This window comes from Ursus arctos, unplaced genomic scaffold, assembly GCF_023065955.2.
Source record: "Ursus arctos isolate Adak ecotype North America unplaced genomic scaffold, UrsArc2.0 scaffold_31, whole genome shotgun sequence".
NCBI lineage: Eukaryota > Metazoa > Chordata > Mammalia > Carnivora > Ursidae > Ursus > Ursus arctos.
This window is the reverse complement of record NW_026622997.1, coordinates 6,840,568-6,858,418: the sequence shown is the minus strand read 5'-3', so window position 1 is coordinate 6,858,418 and position 17,851 is coordinate 6,840,568. Positions and strand designations below refer to the sequence as shown.

General features: G+C 39.0%; 1 protein-coding gene across 2 annotated transcripts in view; it reads left to right on the top strand.

Annotated features, from left to right (window-relative positions):
* Window positions 1-17,851, top strand: part of GMDS (GDP-mannose 4,6-dehydratase) — a 596,567-nt gene that overhangs the window by 288,592 nt on the left and 290,124 nt on the right. For both annotated transcript variants that reach the window (XM_026511368.4, XM_057305018.1), the window contains one exon: window positions 11,137-11,264. In XM_026511368.4, the coding sequence (XP_026367153.1) occupies window positions 11,137-11,264 (128 nt within the window). The remainder of the gene's footprint in view (window positions 1-11,136; window positions 11,265-17,851) is intronic.

Below are 17,851 nucleotides of genomic sequence, written 5' to 3'. Positions count from 1 at the left end.
AGGTGCCCCTAAACCACTTTCCTTTATGAAGCCAGAACTAAGGTCACTAGCATCTCTAAGTCTCACTGTCCTGAAGGAAAAAGGTTTTCTCCCTAGGAAAAGACCTAGGGAAGGGCTCTGATTGGCCTGCCATGATCAGGTGCCCATTCCTCAACCAATCACTATAGCTGTGCTTCTTTGGGTCAGTGTGGGTTTGGTTCCTACTTTTAAATAAATCAGTGCAGCCAGAAAGGTAGACTCGGGCTTTTGCCATTAGGACAATGCAAAGAACGAAGGAACACAGAGATGTCCTTTGGAGGAATCTACAAACTAGGCAGCCACCACCATCATGGTCTGGTAAAGGCTGGATTTGGGAGTTCTGTAGGAACGTCCGAGAAGTCAAGGCAGTAGGCATTGGACAGTTGAAGGGAGGATGTGAATGAGAAAGAGTCAAGGGGGACTCCCAGGGAGCCGGGTAAATGGTAAGTCCATTCATCAAGCAGTGACATCGAAAAAGTTATGTCAGCTGAAGTAAAGGAGACATGAATGAGGTAAAGGTTATATCCCCTGAGGTGAGCAGGAGGAAAGCCTGATGGGAACTTGCAGGTCATATAAAATGATTACCAGGCAGCAGGAGCTTAGCTTGAGTTGGGGAGCCTACTTAGAATAGGTGTATTCTCCCACAGCACTTAGGCCGCAGCATGGGAGGAAAGACATTGATATTGATTTGAGGTTTTGCAGAGTATGTGAAGTGAAACAGCTAGGAGAGCAAAGGACTTAAGGGCATTAGCAAGAAAATGGTCGAAGTGATGGATCATAATACGAAAAGGAAGGAAATAAAGACTGGGGGATCTGCATGAGCAAGAGACTGGGAGTTCCGAGTGCTTGGAGAACAGGTACAGTCCGGCTGTGGGGACGGACATTATGGACAGAAGGATAAATCATGTAGCAGAGGGGAGTGTTTGTTTAAGATTTGAAGGGGGAATAGAGGCCCTCAGAGGGAACATCTGCACATTTTTTTATCTGAATTTTTGTTCTCTCTACCCTCTCTCCTGTGCCCGTGGATGAGCTGTCTGGAGAGCTCAGCAGTCGTCCGCTAGGCCCTGTTTGTAATCACCAACTCAAAGACACGACACCAGCAATTTTCACCTCTCTCCTGGATCATTTCTCCGTCATCACTGGATCTCTCCCTCCAGCATGCAAAGATGCTGCTTTTTCTCCCATCTTGAAATAAAATTTTCTCAGTCTCTCCTCCATTGTCTCTTGAACCCTCTCACCCATCAGGCTTCTGTCTACATTCCTCTGAAGTGCTCTGATCAGGGTCGCCAATCACCTTGATTCTGCCATACCCAGTGGTCGTTTTTCCATCTGTCCCGTCTTCCTCCCTGACCTACAGTCGTGGTGATTAACAACCTCCTGGGCACGCGCTTTCCAGACTTTCCGGATTCTTCCATGCTCTTGTTTTCCTTCAGCCTCACGGCTTCCTCCTCATCTGTTTGACCTCTAAACGTTGTAGTGTCAGTGGATTCAGTTCTTGGACCATTTCTGTTTTCTTGCTCACTTCCCTCTCTTGGTGGTCTCAGCCGGTTTCAGGACTTGAAATACCATCCAGACATCAATGGTTCCCAAATGTGTGCTTTCACCTACACCCTCCTCAGGAGGCCAGACTCATATATTCACTTTGACTCTAGATGAAGACTCACCCTGTCTCATCATGATTTAAATATTTCATGTTTATTAGTTCTCTGATAGTTTCGTCAGTGTATCAAATGAATAGAGAGACTTAAAATAACACAGTGTATCTGTGGGTAAGGTTAGCGTTTATATATAAATTTGTTTTAATTTTGTGGGATTTTGTCTTTGTCAGCATTGGTTTGTTTGACTAAGGCAGTGGTTCTCAAGGGGGGAGGGGGCAGTTAGTTTCCCCAAGGGAAATCTGGCAATGTCTGGAGACATTTTGGGTTGCCACTGCTGTGGAGGGGGTGCTACTGGCATCTATGGGGTGATAGCCAGGGATGCTGCTAACCCTTTGCAGTGTACAGGACAGCTCCAAATGTCAAAGTGCCAAAGCTGGGAAACCTTGAAATAAGGATTTGTGAATTTGAATCATCTTAACTCTCAGTAGAAAAGACGTTGAACATTGATGCAAAGAGCAAAGGAGTTTGAATCTCTCTCTTCAAACACGTTATTTATGAATAATTGCCAGAAGGTGGTAGCTATCCCCGACAAATGCACATTGTGAATGGTCCTCTTGTAAGCCTGAGATTCCTTTAAGCATGCCTGCTGGATTTTGAGTACCTGCAGTTAAATAGTGTTGCTCTTGGCAGGACTTGGTGAGCAAATGAGGTATGAGCTCTCTGATCTCTGCAGTCTGCTCAGTCAGCCATGACCTTCCCAGTGTCTCTTCTTTCTACACCCTGTCTGCAGCGAGCCACGGCCCAGGCAGTTCCCAGTGGGGTGGCCAGAGACTACCACAGGGGGGGAACGCAGGGCCCCAGGGCGGAGGTTCACGTGGGGTTCAGGATAAATTGGAATGATTTCTGTTTTGCAATGAATATCATCCAAACTGTCTTTGTACTTTAACTCCAAAAAATCTTTAAAGCTTTGGGATGAATTACTGAGCAATGAAATAGAACTTTTCTTAGAGAAATTGTGGTTACTTCAAATACTATTTGGATGCTGGCAGGGTTACATTTTGCATATGTTTATACATATGTGTTCATGCCTACAGAGTTGTGTGTACATGTATACCTACCAACAATGATGCCACACACTCGCAGTTACTTCGCTTCTTAGGAGTTAGACAGTATAACGACAGGGCCATAATTAAATATACATTGGAAAAAGAAGCAATTTTGTTTACTGTGATAAGCAGAACTGTCCCTGGTAGAACTTATATATCTCCCTAATGTTTCGTCCCTTAGTTCTACTTGATGATTGTAAGATGTCCATTCTTGCATTTTGTGAGTTATAAAAACAAAAACAAAGCCTCTATTGAAGGGTAATACATTGTGGTGAAGATTGTGATTTAACAGATGATCTAATTCTTTAATTTTAATAAGCGTGCAGCTATTCACGCCTTAAAGTTAAATGCTAATAATTTACGGTGTGTGTTTTCTAAGTTTTGTCAGTTCTTTTTTTCCTTAATTTTTTGTTTTAGAAGATATCTGACTATGGGAATATTATCTTGGTATATTTTATGATTTTATACTAGAAAGTTTAGCAAGGAATATGGATATGTATGCACACACACACTGATGTAAGTTAGATGTAAGAACAAACCCAGGAAATTAGGAATTTGGCTTTCGTTGTTTATCTGAGCTGCCTCCTGTGTGTTGGTGCTGGAATGATCTCACGGCAGGCCATAATCATCTGTTCTCACAGGAAGTGAGGCCCAGTGTAAAGGGGAGGAACCACAAGACAAGATGATCTTCTGGTTCAGGATTTCATAAGGAAAAAAAAAGTTATATTTGCCTGGTATGTGAAAAAAAATCACTAAAAGTAATTGTATTCGAGCCAGAGAAAAAGTACAAGCAAAACAGTGAGACAAATTTCAGGTTTAGATGTTTATATACACATATATATACATATGTATGTGTGTGTGTGTGTGTGTGTATATGTCTATGAGTGTGTGTATATATAAACACACGCATATACACATTGAATAGGCTTACTCCATTGAAAAAACATAAAAACCAAATTTTTCTGAATGTCTTGTATGAAAAGAAATATGTGTGGGGTGGCACAATTATTTGCATTGCATCCAGATATGCAGAGCAAATCATTTCTTTTAATATCTTTATTTCTCTAAATCTGTCTTCATTTCCCTAGCAATTCCCTCCCACCAGTAAGTTGGGGCCTCTAGGGACCCGAAAGTGGTATCTAATCCTGTTTACTTGGTGTGATGCAGTGATTTTATTTATTTATTTGAGAGAGAGAGAGAGAGAGAGAGAGAGAGAGAACATATGTGCATGTGCATGTAAGAGTTGGGGGAGGGGCGCCTGGGTGGCTCAGTCGTTAAGCGTCTGCCTTCAGCTCAGGTCATGATCCCAGGGTCCTGGGATCAAGCCCCACATTGGGCTCCCTGCTCAGTGGGAAAGCCTGCTTCTCTCTCTCCCACTCCCCCTGCTCATATTTCCTCTCTCACTGTCTCTCTCTGTCAAATAAATAAAATCTTTAAAAAAAAAAAAAAGAGTTGGGGAGGGACAGAGGGAGAGAGAGAGAAGGAAAGTGCAGAGCCCCACTCGGGGCTCGATTTCAGGACCCCGAGATCATGACCGGAACTGAAACCAAGAGTTGGATTCTTAACTGACTGAGCCACCCACATGCCCTTGATGCAGTGATTTTGATAGAACTTTATGTAATGCCCAGCCTCTTTAATTAGAAGGCTCAGTTTTTGGCCTTAGTAACAAAGTGGAAGAGCAGAACAGTATTAACATGGGGACTGTCGAAGGGGATGAAAGGTTGCAGGGGTTAGTATCTCCTGGCTTCCATCAGAAACAAATGCAGGCCTCTCAGGAGGAAACAATCATTCTCAGACATGTCCTCTGGTTTCCAGCAGATTAAGATGACTAAATATGAACTCTTAGGGTCATCAAATGCACAAGGAAACAAACTACCATCAGTTAAAGTCAGCAGAAAAAATAAGAAATTAGCCCCCAAGAACTTTAAATATTGGAATTATCAAATTTAGAATATAAAATTAGTAAGACATCTCTAAGTAGATAAAATGATAAATGATAAAAAATAAATAAGCAGCAACAGAATATAAAATGCCCAGGAAGATTTGAAAAAGAACCAAAGAGAATTTTAGATATTAAAAAAAATTATAAAAATAAAGAATTAAATGGCTGACTTAAAAATATTAGAGTGCTGAAGGAAAATTAGATGGATCTAAGGAGGTTACCCAGAACATTGCAGAGAAAGACAAAGAAATGAAAATTATTTAAAAAAAAAAAAAAAGGAGAAGGAAGGAAAGAGAAAGAAAGGAAGAAAGAAATTAAGACATTGGAAGGTGAAATGAGAAGGTCTAACATTCCTTTCCAGAAGGAAATAGTAAGAGAAAACAAAACAAAATAGAGTGAAGAAGAGCCAATATTGGAGGAAAAGGTTACTGGGAGATTTCCAGATGTGCTGTAAGAGACATGGATACAGAAGCACCGGGTGTACCATGCAGAAAACCATGTCTGGACAGGTGGAATTGAAACTCCAGGATACCAAAGACAAAAAGAGAATCTTTAAACTAATGGGAGGAAGAAAGATGACCTACCAAGGAATAACAGAATGGCCTCACACTTATCAGTAGCAAAAAATAGAAACCAGAAGACAGTGAAACAATACCTTCAGCATGCTAAGAAAAACAGTTTGTACCCTGCAGTTGTGTAATTAGCAAAATTGTCTTTCAAAAATGAGTCAATTTCTCTACATTAAAGGAACTTCTAATGAATACATTTTCAGAAGAAAAGAAATTAGGCCAGAAGACTCAAGAAGGAATGATGAAAAGGGAAAATGGTAAATACAGGTATATGCAGGGGCTCCTGCGTGGCTCAGTCAGTTAAGCGTCTGCCTTCAGCTCAGGGCATGATCCCAGGGTACTGGGATCGAGCCCCACATCGGGTTCCCCGCTCAGCGGGAAGCCTATCTCTCCCTCTCCCACTCCCCCTGCTTGTGTTCCCTCTCTCACTGTGTCTCTCTCTGTCAAATAAATAAATCTTTTTTTAAAAAAAATACAGGTATATGCACAGAATTTCTAGTCCAAAACCATAAATACATGCGTATTATCTAAAGAAGAGATCCAGGGAGTGATTCAGATTAATTTAGGCAAACTTACAGAGTTAAAATAGAAAGGAAACTTCTTTTATCACTTTAAATTAATCTTTTACAACTGGAGACTATTTGTTGTGCTCATGAAAGATATATCATTACCTTAAGATGACACTAAAATAGCGTAACAATGCTTGATTTATGTTTTATCATATTTTCTCAAATATTCTAACCCTTATCATAGATTGAGTGGCCCACAAAAGATATGCCTACTTCCTAATTCTAGGAATTTGTGAATATGACCTTATTTGGAAAAAGGGTCTTTACAACTGTAATTAAGTTAAGAATCTTGAGATGAAGGGATTACCAGAGTAGACCTTAAATTTACTGATAAGTGTCCTTATAAGAAACAGAAGAGGTGAAGACACAGACACACAGAGAAGATGGTGTAAAGATGGAGGCAGAGATTGGCATGATGCAGCCATAAGATAAGAATCAAGAATGCCTGGAACCATCAGATGCATAAAGAGTCGAAGGAAGGTCTCTTCTCTAGACCTCCCAGAAGGAACATGGCCCTGTTGAATTTCAGACTTGTGGTTTCCAGAACTGTGAGAGAGTAAATTTCAGTTGTTTTAAGCCCCCTAGTTTATACTAATTTGTTATGGCAGCCGCAGGAAATTCATATAGTCCTTAACAGTTAAATTTATATTTTTCTCAAAACAAAAACAAAAAAATAAAAACCAAGCTAAATTGAATTAAAAAATGTAATTAAGTATCTGCTGTAATGCAGTGTTGAAGCCGGTTTCTCTAGGCATGTCATTTTCTTCCCTTGTTTCTCTTTGAGGTGACATCTAGTTATATGGGACGCAGATGTGGCTTATTTGACTTGGTGTTGACAAGAGGGCAGCTGGCATCCTCAGACTCATGGTACACTCTGCTCACTGCTAATCTCAGCTGCAGTGTTGCTGGTATAAGCTAGTCTCTTGCCTAGTAGCCAAGGAGGTGGTCCTAGTTCCAGGCTTGGCTCTTTTTGGTATCTGCTGCTGATCAAATTCAGGGACTTCTCTTTCCGGTAGGCTCCTAGGGTGATTAGCCTCACTCCACCCCTCCTTGGCATTATGGACTATAGACCCACTGCCTCATCCTACATGTAGTCCATGGCCTACATGGTCTTACCACCAAGACTCAACTACAGGGCATCCTCCCTTACCACCTCAAGCCCATTCAGGGTTGCAGGGCAGGCCTGTTGGCTCTCGCAGCACCACTCATGCCCAGTAAGAGAGCTCGTGTCCCACTCAGTGTATCATGACGCTGCTGCTCCGGGTCAGATCCCAAGTGGCATCCTAAAGAGATTTCTCCAGACTCTCCAGGATGAACTAGGGGGAAGGCTCCTCTTCTCAATGATTTCTTCAACATACTTTACTTGTTATCCCAAGGAGCTCTGTTGGAACATCAAAGACTCACCTCTCCCACCTCTGCTCATGTCCTTCTCCACTGCCCTGGGTGGCCTGGGAACCCCTCCTGCCACTTCTTCTTGTCCTTTCCACAAGAACCACAGGCCACATGCCTGCCCATCAGAACCTGGGAGAAACTTTGGGTTGTGACCACTCTTGGCTTTTGATAACCTAAAATTATTTAGAAAATTACTTTTCCATGAAACCTTGTTTTCAAACTTAACTATCTTGGTACAGAAAACTATTTTGAATGATAGGGATGAATATTAACTTTCTTTTTGACTATTTGAAGTAGATCTCCTAATCTTTTCCCAGACTTGGGCTAACTGTGGAGAAGGTCACTTAAAGACAAATGTGAAAGAAAAAGGCCTTACTATTTTAAAAGATTGATTCCAGTAAGAATATTCAAGACAATAAACATTTGTAACTAGTAGAAGTACTTTACAATGATAGAGTGTTCTACAGCCTTTGAACTGTAGTATCTTATTAGGTCCTTAGTATGGTTTATTATCCCATTTTATAGTAAGGCAACTGAAAAGTTAAAATGCTTATTTAAGATAATGGCACTTATAAAAGGAAGCGAATTATTAATAATTCACGTAGTGTATAACCTTACTTCCAGTGTTCTACCTCCAAGGCCATGCCCTTTGCCTTGGCTTGGATATTAAAGCTGAAGCCTGTTTCCAGGTCCTGAGATGGTACGCCAGTGATGTTCTTAGCCCAGAACCCTCAGTACCCACCCAGACCTGTGCTCTGGAGCTTTCCCCTCATTTGAATACTTCTTGGAGACTCAGCTTTGAGTTGTTCTACAGCGTTGTTTCATCTACATTAACATATGCTGTGATTTGACATGGCAAATATTACTATACTGGTAGTTTACAGAAGAGACTGTAACTTCAGAGCTTTTAACTGATTGGTGCAAAATACTATAGCCAGTAGCTAACAGAGCTGGCCTTTGGTCATTGGGCTAACTTTTCATTTCTTGGTCTTCTTCCTAGCTAAAGTCTTCTAGTTTAAGGCTCTTAGAAATCAAGTATTCATTTAAAATAATTTCAAGAGGTCCATTTATCGTTGTGTTAATAATGCACTACCACTTTAATCTGAGGAAGGATAGCTCCTTCGTTGCACTGTGGCTTAGTGAAAACAGCACAGATGGGAAAGCAAGCAAGACAGGCTTGGATCAGGCTCGCCTACTTGTCCAGACTGTCGGGCAGTTTTGCTGAGCCTCTCTGCCTCTCTCTCTCCACCTGCACACTTGGGATGGTTGGGCAAAGTTACCTCTAGGTCTCACTGTAATATTTAATGATTTTATTTCGTTCTCTCCTAAAAACTTCAGTCTTATGTGATAAGGCATAAAAATGAAGAGAGCAAACTTTTAAAAATAATAATTTTAAGCCTCTCCAAAAATTAATTAGTGAAACAAATGGTAGCAATAATGTTTGAAATTAATCTGAAAATGGAATTTGGAAAACAATTCCATTTACAATAACATCAAAGAGAATAAAGAACTTAGGAACAAATTTAACAAAACAAAAACAAAACTTATTTTCTGGGAACTTCAAAACATTGCTGAAAGAAATTTCAAAAGACTTAAGTAAATGGAAAGACATCCTGTGTTCAAAAATTGGAAGACAGGATATGGTTAAGATGATAGTATTCTTCATATTGTCCTACAGATTCTACACAATCCCTATCAAAATCTCACTTGGCTTTTTTTGCATAAATTAACCAGCTCAACCTAAAAATCATACAGAAATTTGAGGGACTGAGAATAGCTAAAACAATCTTTAAAAAGAGCAAAGTCAGAAAACTCACACTTCCTGATTTTAAAACTTACCATAAAGCTAAAGTAATCAAGAATGTGTGATGCTCTCATGAGGATAAATGTATAGATCAATGGAGTAGCACTTAACGCAACGCTAAAAGTGAGAGCCATTGTCAGAGGTGTTGAGGTCATGATATTGCAGGCTTGTGATAAGGATTTAAAGACAAAGGCCTGCTCAGAACCCCTGCACTGCTTTTGCTTGTGCTCGAAGCACCATCTCTGTCTCACAGCTTCATTAAACCCTTCCTGACCTCAATGCAGGCTGCTTCTCTGGTGGCTGTTTCCTGACCGCATCCAGCCACTGAGTTACCAGACTTGACTGTTTCTGTTCTTGCAAATCTGTCATCTCACTTCTGGCTGCCCTGATTTATTTGTCTATCTTACCCTCTCTGTGCTACTTGAAAGTAGGGGCTGCTGCCTCACTCCCAAGTTTTCCAGCTCAGTGCTCTGTGCATGGCAGGTGCTCAGTTAATACTGTTTGAAAGACTAAGCAGTAAGGGTAGGGCCTAGATAGATTGTTTGAACATGGTCACATACTTCCATAGGAGCCCTAAACATTTGCTTACCAGTAAAGAGAATAACCGAACTGTTTTATGTTGGGAACTTCATCTAATTATATGGCATGGCTAATTTATCTAGTATATTTGGAATGATAGTATAGTCCTCTTATTAAAATAGAAAGGTAGACATCAAGAAATCTACATTTAATTATAAATTTAAATTTGTTACAAGTCAACAGAGAATAAAAGATTGCTAATGGGTGGCAGATTGAGAAGGATTGCTCTTATTAAATATTCCTTCATTTCAAAAGGTTCTTTTTTGAAGGAGCACTGTGTTTTATAAACTGCCATGGAAGAAGCATGGCATACTCTATAGCTGCTAAGAGAAACTAAAGCTTTTAGATTTCCATGGAAATCCCATTGTCCTTTTTAATGACGGCACTGGTATAGATGTGTATACCAGCTTTTGTAGTAAGTCATCTAGTATCTGTTTGCCCTTGCCCTGGGCTGTGTTCGTGCCAAAATTTAGTAAACCTCTTTCAAAAAATTCCCCTTATCCCTGTGCCAATTTCTCTAAAAGCCAAAAGCTTTCATCATAACTCACCTCCCTGCTTAATCTGCAAAAGAACAAAGCTAAAGTTATTGAAATGTGATAAATTATGATAGTAATCTATCTAAACTGTATGCAGCCATTATTGACTTTATGTGTGTTATTACCTTGAGAATTTGGCATTACCTGGTGGTGCTTGTGATAACCTTACCTAGAAACAGAGGCATGGGTAAAATCATCTCAGAAGTGTCTTTTAATTTTATCCTTCTCTGTAATCTTTTTCCAAAGTAGAGGCTTTCATTAAAGACCAAAGAACAAAAAACAATTTCACTTCTTTCTTCAATATATGGTCCCTTTCATCAATTGTTTCAAAATATTTATGCAAAATTCAGGAGACCATTTCTGTACATAGCACACTAAAGTGAATTTGGAAGGTGGCATTTCAGTAACTATAGTACAGAGAAACTTTTGACTTGAAACTGTGTCATAATTTATAATTGGATAGCTCTGCAGATTTCTGAAGAAGAATGATCACCACTTATTGGCAACCCAAACGCATTTCTTGTTTGTTTCCTTTAACTAGTTATACCCGGTGAGCTAAGTTACTCTCCTCTCTCTTTCCCCATGAGCCCCAAAATAGCTTTATTAATAGGAACATATGCTGTTTATGTTCTTTAAAAAAATCAGGGTGGTCTTAGATGTCTGTCTTCCATTCTGGCATTTCCCTTTATACAACCCTTTTGAATTTTCTGTTTAAAAACTGGCATTCCAATAGCTTTTCTTTGGCCTAATGCCTGGGTCACATATAGCAGCAGCAAATTAGGAATGTTAAGACGTCCCCCAAAGAAAAATGTTTGTTATGAAAGTAGAGCTGATGTGACACTTAGAATTAGAGCTTCTTAACTTATCTAAATGACAGTTAATGATCGTTTTCTTTTATTCTTATTTTAAAGGAGGGGGATAAGAATGAAAGAAATGCCCAGAGGCTGAGAGTGGGTTTGGTTCACCAAACTGTTAAATGTCAAATGTGCTATACTGATAATACACCTTTTTATCTCTTTTTAGGAGCTAATTTTGTTACTCGAAAAATTAGCCGGTCAGTGGCTAAGATTTACCTTGGACAACTGGAATGTTTCAGCTTGGGAAATCTGGATGCCAAACGAGATTGGGGCCATGCCAAGGACTATGTAGAGGTAGGAACTGACTCATTATGTTCTTAAAAATACCTGCATCAGTTGGTGTTTTCAATGCCAGCCTCTAGTGGAAAAGCATGACCTGCAAAAAGTGGTAGCATATAAAATTTTGCTAATGCAGATATGTTTAGACTCTTACTACTTTCAGTTTAAGGCTCCACTTTTCAACTTTACTTATAAATTACACTGAGTGTTCCTTGATTGTGGAAACCTCTCACAATTGTTCTTTTTGTTATTTAAAATGTAGGTGTCGGTCATTCATTTGGACGATGGGTGAAAAAATGTTGGAGTAGTGTTCTTTTCTTTCTAAAGCTTCTTTCTGCTTCTCGCTTTTTGCACCTTCTCCCTCCTGCCTGCCTAATATGTATCTAACTAACTGTGGAAGAATTTTTAGGTATAAATGTGCAGTTCTCAGAGCTTCAAGAAATATTACTTAATTTCAATTTGTATAATCCAAGACTTTCAGATTTACATTATGCTACTAAGGTACTCTAAGAGTAATATTCTTATGGAGCTTTTGGTTTCTGGTTATTACCTTACACATTTCTCAAAGTATGACTTTGCATACCAATGAATTTTGTTCATTAAATAGAGAATTGCTAATAATGATACTATTGCATAATACTGGATATAGTTAAAGGGAAATTCAAATTTTCAGTCTTGGGACTTACATACACATTAAATTTTGGTTTGGGTTAGATATGTTACATGTATAAGTAGTGTGATTTTTCTTTAAGCAAATGGTTATATTTCACCTTTCCCTGATCTGTATGCTTTTAAATATCTGTGGTGGTTTCTGTGGCCAGACATGAAGGAGCATGTTGGTAACATTGTCTTTTTCCCTGGAGTCCGCTTGTCCTTGTTTAGGTGCTTACAGATTTCCTGTGTTCAGGAAACTATTTCTGTCCTTAATGATTCCTCTCTGGGAAACCGGATCTGGCTTCCTTGTTCATTGATGCGATTCAAAAAGAAACTTGAACATTTAGGAAAGAAAGCAAACAAGTGATTTACTTGCTACCATAGAGGTTAAGTCTCGGCAGTGTTATTTTTTTTATTTATAACAATTAAAAATGTATACTTGAACACCTAATACTGATTTATATTATGGACAAAAAAATAGCTCTAATTTTAAATTTTGAACAGTGTAACATTTAGATCATTTCAGTATGTTCTTCAAAGCTGTCATTACAAAGAGGCATTATTTTATGACAGTAGACATTAGATACATTTTAAGAACATTATATTAAAAAATATGTAAGGCCACACTCCCAGAAATTCTAAGAAGTAGGTGAAAGGAGATGTCATCAATAGATGCTGAAATTCTGTTTTGTCTAACCTATATGACCCAACCTACTTAAAAATATGAGGCAAGTTTTATAAAAATGGTTATTTTTTTCAAAAATATCATTCTAGCTATCTATCTGCATATACTTAGAGCAATAGAAAGCTATATAGGTATCCTTCTTTTCCAAACTCTTGCTCTCCAAATTCAGAATGAAATAGATCAAATTCCATTCTATTTAATTTTATTTTTTTGCGCCAGGGTAAAAAATTTAGTTTTTATTAGAACTCAGAAATAGGGGTGCCTGGGTGGCTCAGTCAGTTGAGCATCCGACTCTTGGTTTCTGCTCAGGTCATTGTCTCAGGGTCATGAGACGGATCCCTGAATCAGGCTCCATGCTCAGTGGTGGGGAGTCTCAGAAATAGATTTTGATAGTGAAACAGCATACCAAATGTTAATAATGCTTATTACTGGTTATGCTTATTTTCCTCTTTATATTTCTTTATTTTCCATATATTTGAAATGAATGTAAACTTTTTCAATCAGAAAAAAAATTAATGACATTTTTAAAATAGGCCAGAAAAAACCTCACTACACTATTAAATAAATACATAAGTAATGAGTAAGTCTTTTGTGAGCTCAGTGGAGCTGAAAGAAGGACTGTGCGATCATCTCACTCCCAAAATGCCGAGGCTAGTATTGGTCCTAGGTGTAGCTCAAACTTGGAAACAAAGGGGCCACATTTGTTTTCATTTAAAATAAATGCATTTTGTATACATTTTGGCTCAAAGACTTCAAAAAGGTCTCCCCAAATGCTGTTTTGAAGATTCCTTGACGGGATGGTTGTCAGTACTGTGAGCCCAAGAAGCCAAAACATCCATGCAAAAGTAAAATGTTCTGGCCTTTCAGTAAGAATGTAAAATTTTCAGATTTTATGGAGAAACAGACATACAAAATTAAGTCATTCTCATTGGCATTCAAGACTTGATTTGTTCCACAATACAAGTAGGTTTTGCTATGAAGGATTTCCCTGGGGTTCAGACGGTAACACATGTTGATGATGTAAGAAGAAGCATTGTATAGTTCTCATTTATGAGTCCTGAAAGAAGTCTAAATTTCTTGATTTCTAAAAAAAGTGTCATTACTAAGTAAGAATTCGTAGCTTGTTATTTCCATTTTAAGAACTGTCACCATCCCTTGCATTTCTAAATGTATTAAAATGTGGTTACTTCGCAGACTTCTGACTAAAAGTAGATGTTGCCAAATTAAAGTCAACAAGGATAAGAATGAAAAAAGAGAAGCATTGTTTGTTTAAGGTATATCTGCATCCAGGCACAATAATCAGCTTTAGAATAAAGAAGCCTTGGCAAGTACAGATCAAACAAGTCATAATAGCATTTTATTTACACACGTTTTAATTATATAATCTTTCTCATTTATACACAAACATATTGTACTGGTAAATCTTTAGATTACGTGACTTATACTTTTTTACTTATGGATGAACTTCCACAATGAAGAGTAGAGAGCGTTTGACAAACAGAGCATAGGGATCCTAGCTGTGTCAGCTTAGGGTGCTATATCTCAGTTTACCCATCTGTGAAAAGGGCATAATAACAACCCTGTAAAAAATTAGCATGAATGTGCTGTACGTTCATGATTAGAATCTAACTCTGTCTTGTAAACAGTTTTGCAACAATTTATACAAAGCCATTTCCTGTTGCTGATTCAGGTTCATTAACATCCATTTATAGTCTTGTTTCCTAGATCAAAATGATTTAAAACTTAATATGGGTGGGTAAGCAGTATTTCAGCTTGAAATGAAGAATATAAAAACTGTATTAAATTACATTGTACTTCAGGATAAAGAAGTTATAGGCAGTTACATCTTTTCCAATATTTTATTATAAACTTATAAGATTGTTGAATGAATTTTACCATGAACAGTCATATACCCCCCCACCCAGATTCTATAATTAACATCTAACAATTATTGTTGCAATTTGAGAAAAATATCACTGTTTTAAATACTACTGTAGTGCTGATGGGTCAGAGCTCTAAATAGTTTACACAACACAGGTTATCAAGAATTTGCACTTCTTATGGGATGTAGTCAGTTGACAATTCAAACTTTTAAAATATTTTTATCTTCTTACATAATTATATGACCATCTCACTCTGTTTTCATGCCCGCGGCCCTCCACATACATTGAAGCAACTCCTTATATTCATGAGAACACACTGGCGGCTGTATACCACATCCCAGCAAATTCAGGTAGTCAACATTATACCAGTAGTGCCTGAAAACTGCGAAGGAGAGGACCTCTAACTTCTCTAGGGGGCATTGGTCTTTCCACATATCTTCTATTCAGTACCTACCATGGTCATGGTTCTAGTTGCTACACATTACAGTCTATTAAACTTTGTCTAAAGCCCAATAAGCCTGCACGATGCTAAATTGCACAAAGGTAAGCAGATTTCTTTATTGTAGTACTGACTTCTCCAAACTTAGGATATATGAATGCACTGTGGCCTGCTAAGATTAATAAAGGCTTCTCAAACTTATTTAACTTTGCCACCCTTTTAATAAAAAATATATATTAACATCTAGCAGTGCAGAGCTGGAAAATGGTACCATATGTTTAAAATTAATGGTAACGGTTTGGTTAACAAGGTCCCAGTGTGATCCCACCTTGATAAAACTAGCTAGAACATAACTATAGCACGAAAGTATTGAGAGGTGAGCTAATTGACAAGGGCTGGACTGAGAGTATCTTTAAGTTTTTACCACTCATAAGAGGGTCCTTGCTCTTGGGATACATGGATAATCAAGAGACCTAAGTCTGAGCTTTTTCCAAGACTCAGCAAAAAGCCATTTAAAAAATATCATGAGGTTTTACTGCCAACAATTGACCATACAGGTGCTCCTGAAGAGTTCTCCTGGCCCAAAGGCAAACCAGGGATGTTCAAATTATTAGGGGAGGAGTTTTGAGATTCATCTGAATTTTAATATAGTGGTCTCTCACACATACCTCTTTCTTTTCTCCCGCCCTCCCTCCCTTCTTTCTTCTTTCTTTCCTTTCTTCCCCCTCCTCCTTCTCCTTCTTTTTTGTCAGGGATCATAGATTACTTTTTAAAAAGCTAGTTTTAGGGAAAAAATAATAAAAACTGCCAAATGTTGGGCACTCATTATGTGCCAAAAACTTTACTGAGGACTTTATATCCGTTATCTTATATGATACATACAACAGTCCTTTAGGATGAAGGAACTGAGGGTTGGAGAGTTCAGGGGATGATTTGCCCAAAGCCGTGGCCAGCAGAGGTGAATGAAGCCTGAACCCTAACCCAGGCCTGATACCTCAGCCATTGTCAAACCACTAATTCACATTGATGTGAGGGGAACAGCGACATAAGCAGTGGGGTCTGGCTAACTTTCCATTTCCCAGAGAGACAAGACATTGAGCTTCTCTCCCTTTTCCCTTTATGCCATTTATAGTCCAAGGGAAGAGAAGTATCTGGAGGAGAGCGTGTGGCTGAGGCAGCGATCAGGTCTTGCTGAACCCATTATATTGACTATATTAGGCAAAGACTCAGAGAGGATACGTTTGGGGAAAATGAGTAGTTAGGTGTCCTTCCCTAGCTGTCCATTGTTGTCTACATGACTTAACTTTCTGTACAGCTTTCAGTTCTCCATTCATAACAGAGACCTGGGGAAAGCCAGGGAGCCTCGGGGGCGGGGAGGGGGGGTAGTAGACAGTTGACAGAGCTGGGGAGAATTAACCAGTGTTTTCCCTTCCCTTCTTCCTCATCTGGCAGGCTGCTGCTAGCATTTTGCATCCTGTGTTAATTCACACAAATCTGGAAGAAAAGGATGACATTTAAACTTTCTGAGATTTTATTTAAGGGAAAGCTTACTTGTTGCAACGTCAATGAACTGTTTGTTTCAATTTTTTTTTTGTTCAGGAGGATAGCTCGATTTCTTGTTGTGTTTGAATTCTCTCAAGTGTTCGTGGAGCCAGAATCTGTTCTTTAGATAAGGCCTCACTTAGCAGAAATGCAGAGGGTCATAGTTGCCTTATTTCCACTGGCCAGGTCTTGAGTGATTAGGGATGACATCACAGGAGTGGCCAAGCCCCCAGATCCCAGAAACACTAGGGTCTGTTTAAATTGTTGTCTCAGTGAATGAAGACTACACGAGGGGAATTTCTAGGATGGATTATTCATCAAGTTTTCATCCACAGATAGTTAAGAAACAAGGAGGAGGATGCATTTTTAGATCATATTTTTGTATTTTAAAAATTTAAAATTGAGCATCTGACATTAAGTTGGAAAAGTAGTTCTTGGCAAATGTGTATAAATGTGTTTATGTGGAGAGAAAGAAGGAAAATGAATATGGAGCGGAGTTGCAAATTCAGTAGATACAGTGCCTGTGGAAACGGATTATGAAACTGTGTAAACGCCATTGAAGTCCTGATGGGTAGCAATTAACCACATTAAGGTAGAAGCTTGTACTCCACCCTTACTCACTCCCACTGATGCTAAGTGTCGTCATACCGCTGTGGATCATGAAATGACTGCTCGTACCTGAGAAAGTCATGGTTCTAGTTCTGAGAATAGTCCTAGGAAAACAGTATAAAAAACCTCCTGTTACTCTCACATTATCACACTCATTTACTTATGTCTGAACTGTACCGTGAGGTTCGGGAGCTTTCTCCTTCCACCCCCAGCGGGGCCTGCCCGGTGCCTGTGTGCTGTTCCTCATCCTGGCTGAGCGGCCCTTCCTCCGCTCGCCTCTGTCCTTCTTGCTTCTCTCTGTCGGCTCTCCTTTCCCTGGTGCCGCCCACTTCACATCTGCCTCTGCCCGCAAATGAAAACTGGCTATTTAACTTTAATAACAAGACTGTTCATGTGATATAGACGTAATTACCTCTTGTAAAATATGACATCACCTAAATTTAGTGATGATTTTACCTCAAAAGGTATATATCTTAATATTAAATGCTTCATTTTTACATTAGTGCTCTCTGGAAAGGACAGAAAGTATTTGCAAGTATTTCCTACTTTCGTGTGTCCCGTGCCCAGAAAAGCCCATAAATTACTATCTCTCTCATACACACACACACCCCTACACACACACAGAGTCAAAACCCTCATTTTTACATTCATTCTAAAGTACTGTTTGGTTTTATCTTATTTACCTGATTTCACAGGAAATCATTTACTGAAATTACATGTTTTGTCCTCACAGGGCCTGGGCCTGTGGTCCTTTTCTGTGACTTTCTCAGACCACTTAAGGGCCTCTTGC